The sequence below is a fragment of the Grammomys surdaster genome, unplaced genomic scaffold (genome assembly GCF_004785775.1).
Source record: "Grammomys surdaster isolate TR1022 unplaced genomic scaffold, NIH_TR_1.0 235, whole genome shotgun sequence".
Lineage (NCBI taxonomy): Eukaryota > Metazoa > Chordata > Mammalia > Rodentia > Muridae > Grammomys > Grammomys surdaster.
The window spans coordinates 15,262-30,360 of record NW_021604680.1 but is presented as its reverse complement, the minus strand read 5'-3'; the positions used below and the strand labels follow the sequence as shown (position 1 = coordinate 30,360).

The 15,099-nt window shown below is 42.0% G+C and overlaps 1 protein-coding gene across 2 annotated transcripts; it reads right to left on the bottom strand.

The window, feature by feature from the left end:
- Positions 1 to 481: 481 nt before the first annotated feature.
- Tsn (translin) lies at positions 482 to 8,934 on the bottom strand. Of its 2 annotated transcripts, XM_028773845.1 has the most exons (6): positions 8,749 to 8,934; positions 7,521 to 7,614; positions 6,575 to 6,671; positions 5,405 to 5,520; positions 4,855 to 4,934; positions 482 to 3,073 (listed from the first exon to the last, which is right to left on the bottom strand). In XM_028773845.1, the coding sequence occupies exons 1-6, from the start codon at positions 8,812 to 8,814 to the stop codon at positions 2,840 to 2,842; spliced, it is 687 nt and encodes a 228-aa protein (XP_028629678.1). In that variant the 5' UTR covers positions 8,815 to 8,934; the 3' UTR covers positions 482 to 2,839. The 2 variants fall into 2 exon arrangements, with proteins under 2 accessions (XP_028629678.1, XP_028629679.1); XM_028773846.1 differs by lacking the exon at positions 4,855 to 4,934 and having other exon boundaries at positions 2,887 to 3,073.
- Positions 8,935 to 15,099: the final 6,165 nt, after the last annotated feature.

Genomic DNA, 15,099 nt, shown 5'->3' with positions numbered 1-15,099 from the left:
ATTTACAGGCAGTTGAGCCACCACACTGACATGGGTGCTGGACACCCAACTCAGATCCTCTGAAAGTTACACATACTCTTAATTGCTGAGCCATCTCTCCAGCTGCCCTACCTAGTTTTCTAAAACTGGAAAACAGTATTGAGGCTGGGGCTATACATCAATAGGTAAGATGTTTGCCTAGCAAGCACAAAGCCCTGGACTTGATCCCCAGCATGACATAAACCAGGTTATGAAACACACCTGCAAACTGGGCGCTCAGGTGGTAGAGGCAGGTGGGTCAGAAGTCCAAAATCACCCTCAGCTACACAAAAAATTGAAGGCCAGACTGGGCTACAGGAAACCCTATCTCAAAAAATAAATAATTCTGGGAGCTGTGTACCTCAGTGGTAGAATGCATGCTTAACACATGTGACCCGAGTTTAATCCACAGGTCATTAAAACAAAAGATATACTAAAACCAGAGGCAGTATTTCATAACATCTTCAATTCAAACACCTTTAATTTCCTCATGGAGGTAGATCACAGAGACATTATCTGTACTTACATTAAAGCCCTGTGAGTGGCTAGTGTCTTGGTTGGTGTCACCATGACACAACAGCTCAGGCTTACCACTCCAGGCTTCTTCAGCCTCCAAGATCATGAACAATTGATTCTCCATAGAGAAGAGTTCAAACAGCAGCACACTACTTTACAAAGAGACCAAAAACAGTTTTATTGCTTTACAAGCCAGCAACAAACACAACTAATTATCAACATGACACTTCTAAACTCTTAAGTAGAATCACAACACTAAAACATACTCCTTCACTTTTAATCGAAATTTGTTCATTGCATCTGAAACTGAATTTCAAAGAGTTATGTACAGTGGCACTGCCCTAGAGTCCCAGCTGCTTCACAGGCTGAGGCGAGAGGAGGGCTTGAGCCCAGGAGGTTGAGACTAGCCTAGACAACACTGTAGGTGGGACATCACGACCTGTCTCTAAAGAGGAAAATAAGAAACTTTTGGCAAGAGCCCTAATGATGTCTAGCAGAACACACACTTAAGCAACAAAGCAAGAGCCTATGGAACCTCCCGTCTCTAATTGACCATGCAGCTGAAAAGCCTTCTACCTTCCCAGACACTTTCAAGAGCCTAAACCTGTACTCAGGAAATGGAAACAGAGGTTAGAGTTCCAGGCCAGCCTGGACTATCAGCAAAACTCTGTCTCAAAGGGGAAACTAGCAAAAGTAACCTAATACCTTATTCTAACCCTGCAAAAAGAACCATGAAGAAGGCTAGTCTACATGTCCAACAATATAAAGCAATCACAGCTCATCCCTCAAGATGGGAAACTAGAGTCAGCCTCACCCCACCCCACTGCACAATGAGGGGTTGAACCCAAAGCCTCAAACATTCGAGGAAAACAGCCACTGAAACATACCCCCAGTATTTTGGCTGATTTTTTTTGTCACAGGATCTCACTCAATTGGCCAGGCTACCCCTGAAGTCTTGAATTTGCCAACCTCCTGCCTCAGCCTCCTGTGTACCTGGGAGCACAGGCCTGTACTTTCAGGCAAATATCCCACTACACAAACATGAAGCCCAAACTGCTACCAAGCAAGAAATGGTGACACCCCTAAATACTTCCTATTACACTGGTAATGCCAGCAGCTTCCTGTCAGAAGGTGCGAAAAAAAACCCACACTATTTTGTTGGGTTTCTTCGGTTTTTTAAAATGCTAAGGATGGACCAGTGCCTCACACCTGCCAAGCAAGACTACCACTAAAACCTACATCACCAGCCTGGATTTTAATAATTTCAGTTCCAGCCCAAGAATGGCCAGATATGAATTCTTATGCTATCTGGAAAGGAGAGGTGATAGAGGAGCCCACAAAGTTTACGTGACTACCCTAAACTATATATTTTAAATGTACTGGTAGGATCACAACCTGCAATTTCTTATTCCAAAAAATACTGCCAATCACATGAATTTTTTTTAAAGTCAAATTTTACTTTCCTCTATACCAAACAGCACTGATTTCTCTAAGAACATACTCCTCAGTACAGATAGTGAATGAATACATGAGGATGGCTTTCTACTCCCAAACCAGTTCTAGCTGGCTACTGAGAAAAGGTCTCATAGTTTGCAAATATAGTGCACACGTGTAAGACTAACTGCTACGGCAGACAGGATGTAAGGTGACATCAGAAAACAGGTGCTCTAACCCAACACAAGACATCACCACACCTCTTTACCAGAGTATCTTTCTACCTTAACCTTAAGTTGGACTGTACAGTTTCATCTGCTCTATTGTGGTAGCAGGGAGAGAATCGGGGCCTCAAATTTCCTAGGCAAAAAAATCAACTAACTTACAAGGCTTAACATAAGATGGGGAAAATAAAGTTCCCTTCCTTGTTAACCACTCTATTCTCACACTGTATCCAGGCTACAACTGGGAAAGGAGGACAAATCTGGACCTAGAAAACATCACTGCTTACTTGTGGGAGAATCACAAACAAGACAACAAACCTGTCAATCAGTACATCAACAGTCAGGTAAGCAAGAAAAGGACTTTTACCAAGGGACCAACATTTACACTGTTGACAAAATGGTAATACAACAACAACACAGCAAGTTCACTGAGACTTCAACAAAAAAACCATCTATGGAAGGTTTTTTTTTCCTTTTCTTCTTTTTAGATCCAAAAAGTATTTCAATTCTGACACCTACACCACAAAGCTAGTTACGAAAATAAAGCGCAGTGTTTAGCAACTGGAGTGCTAACTACAGGAAGAGGCACTGTGCTAGCCCTCCCTGGCAACTGCAGAGCCAGCAAGGCCAGCCGCAGGAAAAAGCTCCTATTTTTCACCACAAGCCGCTGCTGTCTCCTTATTGAAGCCTCGGATGGAAAGGTCATAGACCACCTCCTCTACTTTCTTCACGTCATACTTCAAGCCGTCGTAGCGCTTCCTCAGGGAGTCGTTTTTCAGATTGAGAAGGCGAAAACCTGAATCCAGCTCATTGATGAAAGTAGAGATGTGAAGGGGCCGAGAGTAGTCTCCAGCAGTGACACTGTTGACAGATAGCCTCGACTGAATAAGAAGAAAGAAATGGGGTACATTACTATGTGGTTTCTCCCTCGGCATCTTCTTGCTAATCACAGCCAGAAGCTCAACTTTAAACACCTCCACTGAACTGATGTTCTGTATTCAAGGTACTTACAAGCAAATTAAAACAGAAGGTTCTCTGAAACAAACGCTACCAGAACTGAGGCACTGTCTGCTACAAGTGATGAATATAATTAGCATCTTCTAAAACCTCTCTAATGCCTTTAGCTGGCTATTATGAAATAAAGTTATGTTAAATTAAACAAATGTTATTTTCACAGCTCAGCAGCTATTGTACAGAACAGAAAACATGTCATAGCAATCACAGTAACTGTTATCTTTTCAAACATAGACCACATGATCACATCTATAACGCACTACTGAGAGTTCATCTGGTCACCTAAAATAAGACAGACAAGTAAGAAGTCAAAATTAAGTCAGCTCAAGTGTCTTGAAGGCCAGGTAGGATTTCAAGACCCAACTCACAAGATCTCCTTCCCCATGAAGTCCTATCCATTCTGCCAGGCTTCCCTGAACCACCCGTTGAGTACATTCCAACACACAGTATTCAAGACACTTCACCCCAGCCACTAACAGTATGACAGAGCTCAGGTTCAAGCTTGTTAATCAGTTGCCTCCAACAAGTCTGAGTTGGTAATACAAGTTTTCAATGGGCTTCTGTATTTGCCCCCCCCCATTTCCATATTGAGAATGTCTCAAATTTTCACTAACCTACACAGTTGTTTTCTAAAATTACTCTATGAATTAATACAGTTTCAGAAATAAACGTCTTGACACTTCTCAAAGGAAGGGGTAGGTATTACAATCTTTTAAATTAAAATTTCATAAATGACAACACTTGGAAGGTACAGGCTGAAGAACCAAGAGTTCAAGGTCACCTTCAGCTATATAGTTATATAGTGAATTCAAGGCCCATCTGGGTTTCAGGAAATCTTGTCTCAAAAAAGGGTACTCAATAGGTCAGGGGGTGGTACACACCTTTAATGCCAGCACTTGGGAGGCAGAGGCATGTATATTTTGGTGAATTCAAAGTCTGGGCTACAAGATGGTTCAGTGGGTAAATGGTTGCCACCAAGCCTAATGATCTGAATTCCATCTCCAGTACCCACATGGTGGAACAAGAAAACCTACTAAAATCTGTCCTATGACCTCCTCCGTGCACACTCCAGGTACATACATACATACATACATACATACACAAAACACAACTTTTTTTCTTCCAAAAAAAGGTGGCCAGCACAAAGAATGACAACATGGCTGTCCTCTGGCCTCCAGATGTACACTATTAAAGCCCACCTCTCTAGCATAGCTATAGCCATTTTGTTCCATGCCTGACCCAGAAAAATAGCTTGACTCAAAACCACACACCCTGTATGTTCTGTATGTTCTGAGATTGATAATCTTAAGAAGTTTTACAGCCATATGATCCAATTAGGACCAATCAGAATAAAGGTCAGTTAAAACTGTTCTGTCTAGCTAGCCAAAATAGCTTGAATCAGAACCAACCAACAGGCAATACTTTCTGTACCTGCACATGAGCTCATTGTGGCTTTTTCCTTTATCAGTTGACCCTGAAAAATGTTTCAGGTCGTTGCTTTCAGCTCCCAAGTCTGAGCTACAGCCCTGATCAATCAGTCTTGGGGTATGTGTTCAATAAGCCAGCCCTGTTTAACTGACACTGGAGGCTGAGTGATTTGGGTGGTGACTCCTGAACCCCAATATGTACTTGCACACACATTTCTTACCAGTTCACTGGCAAGAATTAAAACTCCTGAGAGATAGTCTTCAACATCCAGATGAAATCCTTTTTCCCGATCTGGTTCAACTAAAAATAAAAAAAAATTAAAAATTAAAAATTTTTTTAAAAATCAGAATAAAGGACAGTAATGCTATGAAAGCAATTTAAAACAAAGAATAAATGTATACATACACAAGTCTTTTCTAGCTTGTGAGGGTGTCCCCACCCTCAAGCTCTCACAGATACTACTACATACTCTTTGTGCTCACCAGCAAGCCTGACACCTCAGTTCAATGCTGGGAACTGACTGACATGATGGGAAGGGAACCAACACCCAAGCTGTGCTGAGCTCCACACGAGCAACACACCTTCCATGCACGCACAGAAATTATTAAATGTAATGTTCTTAAGTAGACACTGCCTAAGGAAGAAACCCAGAGTTGTCCCTCTGACCACACACACACCATGAACACACACTCAGAGATAGAAATAGTCTCCCCCCTACCAAAACCTAAGCTAATGTACATGGATTCTACAGATCACACTGAGACACTTACTGCCAAGAATCTCTGTAACAGCCTCTCGGGTCACCAGGGTCTCTGTTTCCAAATACACCACAAATGCTGCCAGGAAGACCAGTCGCTGAAGCACAAACCGCCAGTGCTCATGAAACCTGCAGAAGTGGCAAAGCGAGCACCAGGTTAATGACTGCCACAAGGACCCACTCATCGTGACTCATCCCAACACCTTAGAAATAAGGCTTTTCTACAAACAAAACCTAATGGGCAACTCTAATATATAAAACAGACAGAAGCAACTCAGCACTCAAATACATTAAATGGATATGACATAAATCTGATAAGCCTTGTAAGTATAACCAATGAGAAGCACAATCCAATTTTTTAAGAAAATGAAAATTAAAACCAAAGACTATGTTTATCAATTTGACTAAAGGTTTTCAATAGTCTTAAAGACAAATGAAAATAAGAAACCTAAAGACTATGAATGAGGGCAGAGTTGACAGAGTGTTCAGCTTAGTACGTACAACGCCCTGGGTTCTCCTCCACAAATAGCATACACTAGGCTCGGTGGCAAATGTACGTGATGCCAGCGCTCAGGAGGTAAAGGCAGGAGGGTGAAAGGTTCAAGACAACTGTGGTAGTTTGAATAGGCATGGCCCCTATAGACGCACGTTTGAATGCTTGTTGGCCCATCGGGAATTGCAGTATTCAATCCATGCCCTAAGCACTCATATCACACTTATCAACTGTATGTATGTCTTTAAAAGAGCATCTTTATTAACAAAAAGGAAAGCAGAGGGTAGGAGAGATGGCTCAGCAGTTAAGAGCACTGACTGCTCTTCCAGAGGTCCTGAGTTCAATTCCCAGCAACCACATGGTGGCTCACAACCATCTGTAATGGGATCTGACAATCTCTTCTGGTGTATCTGAAGACAGCTATAATTGTACTCACATACATAAAATAAATAAATAAATCATTTTAAAAAAATAAATAAATAAAAGTAATGGTTTCCTTACAAATTGTCTAAAGTAAAAAGAAGGAAATATTAAAACATTAGTTTTCCTGCCACCATTATCAATGCGACTCTTTGTTGTTCCTTCTTCAAAGACTTCTGCCTATTCATAAGTAATTATTCAATACCTCTATTTCTCCTTTCTTTAAACAAAAACGTAATGTTATAAAATAGTGCTGTTTTTCTTACAGACCTGTAATACTGTTCAGCAGGGAACTTGGTCTTCAGGGACGTTAGATGTGTTTTTACTGTACTGAAATGTTCTCGAGCTTTCAAGCACCTCTTTGGAACTGATCATAAAAGATAACAAAATTTAATAATGAAAAGCTTAGCAAACTGCCAATACAGTTCTTGCTAAATAACCTATCAGAGACCATTATTTCTCAGCTACTTTGACTGTAAGTTCTCAGATACCAAAAATCAAACTGTTTGTACCTCCCATAATCAAAAAAAAAAAAAAGAGCTTTACTGACTATTCTCAGATTGATAAATTCTATATCACTGCATCAACGACTTGCCTTGGAAACCTGTAAGCTGTGTACCAGAGAGTAACTTTAGCTCTTAGCTATGCTGGCTGAATCTTATAAAGGTTTCCATGTCTAACTGGACATATTAGAATCTCAACAAAGGGCTGACTACATACACGAATTTTAGAACATTTTATACCTGCCACTTTATTCACTTTATTATCTACAAATGTATACTAAAAGGTATTCAATAATGAGAAGCATTCATTAAAACACACACAAAAACTCAAATGTGCCAACTACAACGAAACTCATTGAAGTCTAAGGTTCAGGTGAGAGGAACACAACTCAACACCAGCCTAGGCAACAATGCAAGACTCCTGTCTCACAAGCAAACTACCCCACCAGCACATTCATGTTCACACACACACATACACACCAATAGACTAGCACAGCAAAATAACATCCCTATTTAAACCACACTATACACACATGGAAAAGCAATCAAAATATCAAGAATATCATAAATCCTTAAAATGACCAAACCAATATTCTTCACAATACATGAAAAGGCGTACTCAGCATGTCTTTTTAATGGAACGTGACTTAGAGTGATACATTGGACAAAAAAAAAAAAAAAAAAAAATTCAAAAATCAAAGCAAAAAACTTACTGTCCTGAAACCCAGTGCCCTGATGGACTCCTTGAAGTAGGGTCAAAATCTCTCGAGCAGTTTGTTCTAAACACTGTACAACTTTTCGTATTTCCTAGAGAGAATTAAAAATAAAAGTCAGATAAAGTCAGTGTAATCCTCAGCACACACGCCTACAAACATGCAACCACACCCCCACATTCAGTCACAACGCCCAGGACTTTCACAAGAAGGGATTCTTGAAGTGTGAACCCGAACTCTTCCAGTAATTTCTTATTGTCACAACTCAAGGTGCTGCTAAAAAGCCTCATATTCTTTAGGTAGCCATGGAAGAAAAATAGCCACCTGCTCAAGAACCCAACTGAGACACTATAAAAATGAATAACTGGCAATGTAAATGTTGTCTATAAAACAAAAACTTAAACACAAGTGTTGACTGATTTTCATTCATTCATTTTACAAACATTCTCTGGGCATATTTACTGATGGGCATTCGCAAACATCAGAGAAGCAAGTAATCCTTACTAGCAATTTAATAAACATGACAGGTAAAATTTTTTTTAATTTCTCACGATTTTAGAAGCTAACAGAAAAGCAATCCTTTACGTTGTAAAGTGAAAATAAGTACTGATATTTTGCACGTGTAATTTTCAGCACTGAAAACGCTGATGGCTACAGGTTCAAGTTCGAGGCCACCCAGGGATCACATCAAAACCTGTCTCAAGCGCAAAAGGAAAACAGAGAGCAGAAAATAAACTAATTCCAGCAAAGGCAAATAGTACAACCAAGAGTCCTCAGACAGGACAATATCTAGAGCACTAGACAAATAAGAAGTTCAATCTGAACACACACACAGTAACGAGTGTAAATAAAAGGAGAGCGGAGAAAGAGACCTTGTGAGTCAAAGTAGAATTTAGATTTTTAAAAAATTCTATGTGGGATGAGAAGCTCCCAAAAGAGCTTATGTTTAAGGAAAGATCGCAAGTGCTTTAAAAAAAAATACCAGCAGCCAATATAGAAAAGGTGTGCTGGTTAGCCACGGGCGTTAGCCGAGCCTGGGACTGGAATGCTGAAATAGGAAAAGTGATATTCAAAGAGGTACAAGATGCTGAAAAGTCGAATCCAGAACCGAGAGGCGGCCTAATCTAAACCCATCGGGCCCGAAAACGAGAAACCGAGCAGGACTGGACCAATTGTCCCAACCTGGCTAGGAAAAGAAAAAAAGGAGACGGGGAAGAAGGGGGCTCGCCTCTCGGATGTCCTGCTCGGCAGCCAAAAATCCCTGCAGCTCCACGAAGATCTCGCTCACAGACATGGCGCCGTCAGCCCTACAATCAGTCAGCACCGGAGCACCGCCGAAGAAGTACGACCCACAGACAAGGAGCAGACTAGCCCGCAACGCCCGTCGCTATCGCTACTGCCGCGTCCACCGGCTCTTGCGCCACGGCTGGCGCCGGGGTCTTCCCACACCCGCGGCGCACCAGAGCCCGAGCTGCCCGCCGCAATGCCTGAGGAGTCGCGCGCACAGTCCCGTGCCGCGCGCTGGCCCCGAGACACTAAAAGCGGGGCCTCCCCTGCCGCCCGCACCTAGGCATCTCTGGAAACAGCCCTACGTGGGGGCTTCAGCGGCACGTGGCTGGAGGCCCGCTGATAGGCAGCTCCAATTGAGGAGGCGGGGACTCGCAGATAGGCATCTAAGAAGACAGCCGAGTGTATGGGGGCGGTGGAGGGTAGCGCCTTAGCGACACGTGGCTTATACAGGCCGGGGCCAGTGAATGGCGCGGTTTGCTTCCCCATATTTATGTATATGTATACTTCAGTCAAGGAAGGAAACTAATACTTTGCTTGTTGCTCAACAAAGAGCACACATAAACTGAGTGTGAAAGAATGTAGAAAGTATGTAATCCAATAAATAAAAAATAATAAGGCTATAATTGAAATAAATATTAATAAGTAAAAATAATAATCTTCGGGGCTGGAGAGATGGATCAGCGGTTAAGGGCATTGACTGCTCCTCCAGAGGTCCTGAGTTCAATTTCCAGCAACCACATGGTGGCTCACAACCATCTGTAATGGGAACTGTTGCCCTCTACTGGTGTATCTGAATATAGTGTATTCATACCTAAAATAAATCTTTAAAATATATATATAATCATATATATACATATATGATATATATATAATCTTCAAAAAACCTCGTGAAATCTTTGTGCATGATCTCCCTAACAACTATCCTATCCTCCCAGTGAGTATCTGGAAGATCTGGTCTTGAGCAATCTTGAAGAGGCCAGAATTCACCTTGTAGCTTCAGCAGCTGCTTCTCCACCTGATCAGCAAGTCCACTTAACACTCTGAAGGAACTTGGATCTAGTTCTGTAAGTTATTTCTTTGAAAGAGTATCTTCTGTAGTGGAGTGGAGGGCTCTTACCCATTTAAAGAGAGAGGTTGACATGGTTTAGCAGTTAAGGGTTTGTCACCAAGACTGACTGACAGTCTGATGGAAGGAAAGAACCAGCTCTCACAAGTTGTCCTCTTCAAACACACACACACACACCAAGTAAATAAATGTCTAATCATTGGAGGGCACTCTCAAACTCTCCCCAACACAGAAAACCTATTTTAACCTCAAAAAAAACATTCTTCTTTGAAGGAGCAGGAACTAGCCAAGACACCCACTTGTACAGGAACTGTTTTTGATCATGTTCTGGACCCAGTTGCCTTGTAACTTAGATAGGAAGGAATATTCTCTGTGCCCTTTACCTTTCTTTGGAAGCTCTGACCGGAATTTAGGTACCTTGCTGGAGCACGGGAGAAGAGCTTGTTATTTTGCTCTTAAAGCTTCTCTATTGCAACAGCCAGTCTCTTGTGTTGTGTTCTTCTGTTTTATTTTGGTAAAGAAAGTGTTAGATCCCAAAGAAACACTTCTCAGTCCCTGTGGCTCCTCCCAGCCCTTCTCACCAGGTGCCACCCTAAACCTCTCCCTCCCAGGGGCTGGGCTTCAGCTTCTCTTCCCGCCCCTGCCCCTCCCCACCCCATCTCTTCACTGTAAAACAGCCATGTGGCTACACACTCTCTTTGTCTCCTGGTCCCTGCACCTTCTCTTTGGTTCCTTTCTCTCTCTCTCTCCTCACCCTCTCCTCTCGTGGACTGGCTCAATCTGGATTCTTCCAAATGCCTCTGGCTGTTCTTCCCTTCATATCTACAATAAACCCTTCTCAGCCATACCTTGGAGCAGCAGTGTCAATGATTTTCATTCATTGGGGTCTTAAGTAGGCTGGTGTTTAACTCATTTGTAGCTAAGGGTGCCCATGAGCCTCCAGTCTAACTGCCTCCACTCCCCCCCAGTGCTAAGATGGCAAGCATGGACCACCAGGCCCAGCTTTAAGTCATCACTTGACCAAACTCCCACGCTTGCCATTTTTTTTCAGGTACCTTTTGAGAAAATTTCCAAAAATGCAAGTTCAGGATGTGGTAGACACGAGGACAGTGGCTCCAGCAATAACACTTGGGAAGAGTGGCTTGTGGATGGTAGGAGCATCCCACCATCCAATTTCTGATCGACCAATAAAGTGTAAAAGCGAGAAGTTTATTTCAAAGTTAAGTCTTTTATTCTTAACTTTTCAATTATGCCTATTTACTTACTGTGTGTGTTTTGTTTGTATGGACATATGTGGAGATTACATTTACTCACTGTGTGTGTTTGATCTGTATGGGCATATGTGGAGATCAGAGGACAACAGAAGTCAGTTTTCTGTTTCTACCATGTGAAACCTTGAGTTCACACTCAGGTCATCAGGCTTGGAGGCAAACGTCTTTAACCACTAATGGTCTCCATACTACCATTACACTGTCTGGAAACTGAAGGAAAGAAAACAACTGACTTAGAAAATGAATCCCCGGCCGGGCGGTGTTGGTGCATGCCTTTAATCTCAGCACTTGGGAGGCAGAGGCAGGCGGATTTCTGAGTTCGAGAGTTCGAGGCTAGGCTAGTCTACAGAGTGAGTTCCAGGACAGCCAGGGCTACACAGAGAAACCCTGTCTTGAAAAAAAAAAAAGAAAGAAAGAAAGAAAGAAAATGAATCCCCAAACCTGCTGTGATGGCACATGCCTTTAGTCCCAGCATGCAGGATGCCAAAGCAAGCAGATTTCTGAGTTTGAGGCTATCCTAGTCTGCAAAATGAGTCCTGTACAGCCAGGGCTGTTACACAGAAAAAACTGTCTCAAAAAAACTGATGATGATGATGATGATAGAAAATGAACTTCCAAGTAGACCAGATTTATAAAAGATATAATCTCAATCATTGCAATTGGGCCGAGCTTGTTTAAGTAATTATGGAAGCATTTAGGTACAGCAGTGGAACTGAATGGTGGAAAACTCAAAGTTACCTTGGATTAAAGCCCCCAAAATGCCATACTTTGGGATCCACAAGACAGCCTTGCTAACGAGCAAATAATAACTGCTCTCGCTACACAGAAATCAAACCTCACAGAGCAAAGCATGATGGCTACACCTGCTAGTAAGCTCAGCACTTGGGAAGCAAGAAGATCACGAGTTCAATGGCAGCCTAGGATAACACACAAGGCCATGTCGAAAAGTCGAACAGAACCATTGCTGTCTGGGAGCAAACTACATCAGCCATACATCAGTTTGAGCATGAATCCCTGCTATAACTTGGGTCTGGAACCTTCCCTGAAGGACTGTGTATTGAAGTCATTATCCTGAGCTCGTGGAGCTAGTGGGGGCAATGGAAGCTTTATGAGATGGGACATAATAGGAGATCTTAAGTCGCTGTCATTGGAGGTGTATCCGTAATGGGTATTGTGGGACTCTGGTTCCTGCTTTTGTTCCCTACTCACTCCCCTTCCCTCCTCCCTCCCTTCTTTATGGTTCTTTTAGGGCTCATGTAGGCCAGGATGGCTCCAAACTTGCCATGTAACTAAGGATGGCCCTGGATTTCTGATCTTTCTGTCTTCCCCTCCCAAGCATTAGGACTGTAAACCTGGGCCACTGTGCTTCTTCTTCCTCCCCTTCCCCCTCCATTTTCCCTCCTTCTCTCTCCCTTCCTCGATATTTCTTTGACAAAATCTTGCTTTATAGATCAAACTGGCCTGTGTGTAGATCAGATTGACCTTGAACTCAGTGTCTTCCTGTCTCAGCATCCTGAGTAGCATGGCTTCATGCACCGTACTTAGGTCCTCTTTCATGTTCACCACCCAATAGTAAAGTGAGCTGCTTTGCTCCATCACATGGTCTTATTGTCACATGGGGCATGTGCTCCCTCAACACGGGTCCAAAGTAACAAAGCTAACTCACTATGGACTGGAACCTGCTGAACTGTGAGCAAAACTACCCCCTTTCTATCCACAAGTTCATAGCTCACATGTTTACTATAGCAACACTAAGCAGACTCCAAAACAACTTGGGCCAATAACAAGAAAGAGCTCAGCATAGTTGTACCAGCTAACACCAGAACTTTCTCAGTCAAGAGCAGCTAAAGTCTAACAGACCCAACCCTCATTGCCAACAACACTAGGTTGTTTATTGAACTGGACAAGGCCGGGTGCCCCATGGACACAGGAACAGTCCCGAGGACTTGACACTGTACAGTGCTGTATCCAGAATCAAGTCTCTCAGAACATTGTCAAGATTGGATCCCCCAAATCTTCCTACTGCTACTGCCTAAAGAGGATCCAGTACCTCAAGGCCTTAGGGCATAGAGACCTCAATACACAGCAGATTCACTACTTCAAAGTCAAAGTTTTTTGGTTTTTTGTTTGTTTGTTTGTTTGTTTTGTTTTTTAAATGTTATCCCAGCACTCAGGAGACAAAAGCTGATCTCTGAGTTCAAGGGTAGCCTGGTTGCAGAGTGACTTTTAGAACAGTAAGGACTACACAGAGAAACTCTGTCTAGAAAAACAAAACAACAAAATGTTTTGTGACAAGGTCTTGATCTGTCACCTTGGCTGGCCTGGGATTTGCTGGGTGGACCAAGCTGGTCCCAAACTCAGAGACCTGTTTTCCAAATTCTTGGATAGACACATGTGACATCACATCCAAGACCTGATTCTTTTAACACTTTTTTGGGGGGGCAGCCCTGGCAGGGGGGTCTTCCTTCTTGTTGGTTCTTTTTGAGGCAGTGGCAGGAGAAGAGCATTGGTAGAAGGTAAGACTTTGCTTTACGAGGTATTTAGGGTTGATAATAATAATGTTTACTTATGTAAGTCTAACTTACTATCTTACTGTACCTGACCTGCCTTCTGTGTTCTTCTTAGGCCATAGACTGCAGTCTCTGGCACTTATCACCACCTCGTCCTAAAACAGCAGGAGATTAAGTAAAGGATTAATTGCTTGTTTGTTGGGCTAGGGGGATGTATGCAGCAATAAACTTCTATTGAACCAGGAGAAGAGAATAACAGTCACAGAAGGAAAGCTTTTACATAAGCAAATATGCATAAACTCACATAAGTTCATATACAGATTCATGCATGCTTATTTATACATTTCCTTTCAAACCAGTTGGGCACAGCTTGCATGGATTCTCACAATTACATAGTCACACACACACACATACACACACATGCATACATTCTCACAATTACATACACACACATCCATGCTTACATATGCATATGGAGCAAAAGACCAAGCACCTGTGCAGGAAAAACTCACTCATTCTGGATGAAAAAATGAGCTCCAATCTTTATTGCATAGAGAAAGAAAAAGCTTCTAGCTTTTTATGCTAAATGAATTAAACACAGATTTGTAAAGAAAAATCTTTGTTCCTTTAACAAGACTAAAGGACCTGTTCAGTCCCATGGTAAGGAGAAGCCTGCCTGCTCTCCTTCTGCTCTCTCTGCAGCTTCTTTTTTCCTCTTTTCCTCTGCATTCTGCACATTGTTCTCTTAGTTTTTTGTCAGGAGCCATAATGGGACAAGCTAATAATTAGCAGGTGATCATCCTGAAATGCTTGCCTTGGATTATTATATAATCTGCAACAAGTGAGGTCTTATTCAGCAAGGCTGTGGGGAACTTATTTTAGGAAAGATTCCTGCTATTAATATGCTTTTCCTATTATTATTATTATTAAACATATGTAACAATCACTAAGCAATAGCACACCCCTTTGGAGCAGATCTCTGCAGACCCACAAAGATGTCTCGTAGTGATAGACAAATAGATATAGACAAATATGTGACTTCTTAAGTCTTAATGATAATCCTATAAGAATTCCTAAAATTATATCAATGATTATTAAGCTCTTTTATAGTGGAACTGCTATTAGGTCTCTTTCTGATAGTCAAAACTGCAATGAGAACTCTGCCAGTCTCCCAAGTGTCACCAGTTCATTGCTCTTAGATTGTAACCAGACTCTCTCCTGCTCAGAGCACATTCCAATGTGGTTGTAGAACAACCAAAGGTCACTAAAAGGAAACTCACAATTTATTATAGGTGCTAGGACAGAAGATAAAATATTGACTGGGTTTATCTATACAGAACTTCACTAATTTTTTAGTTATAGTTTTAAACCTTCAGTGAACCTGTGGAGCTAGACAAGTGATGGATGTTTAGTCAGATAATTACTCCTAATGGATATGCATG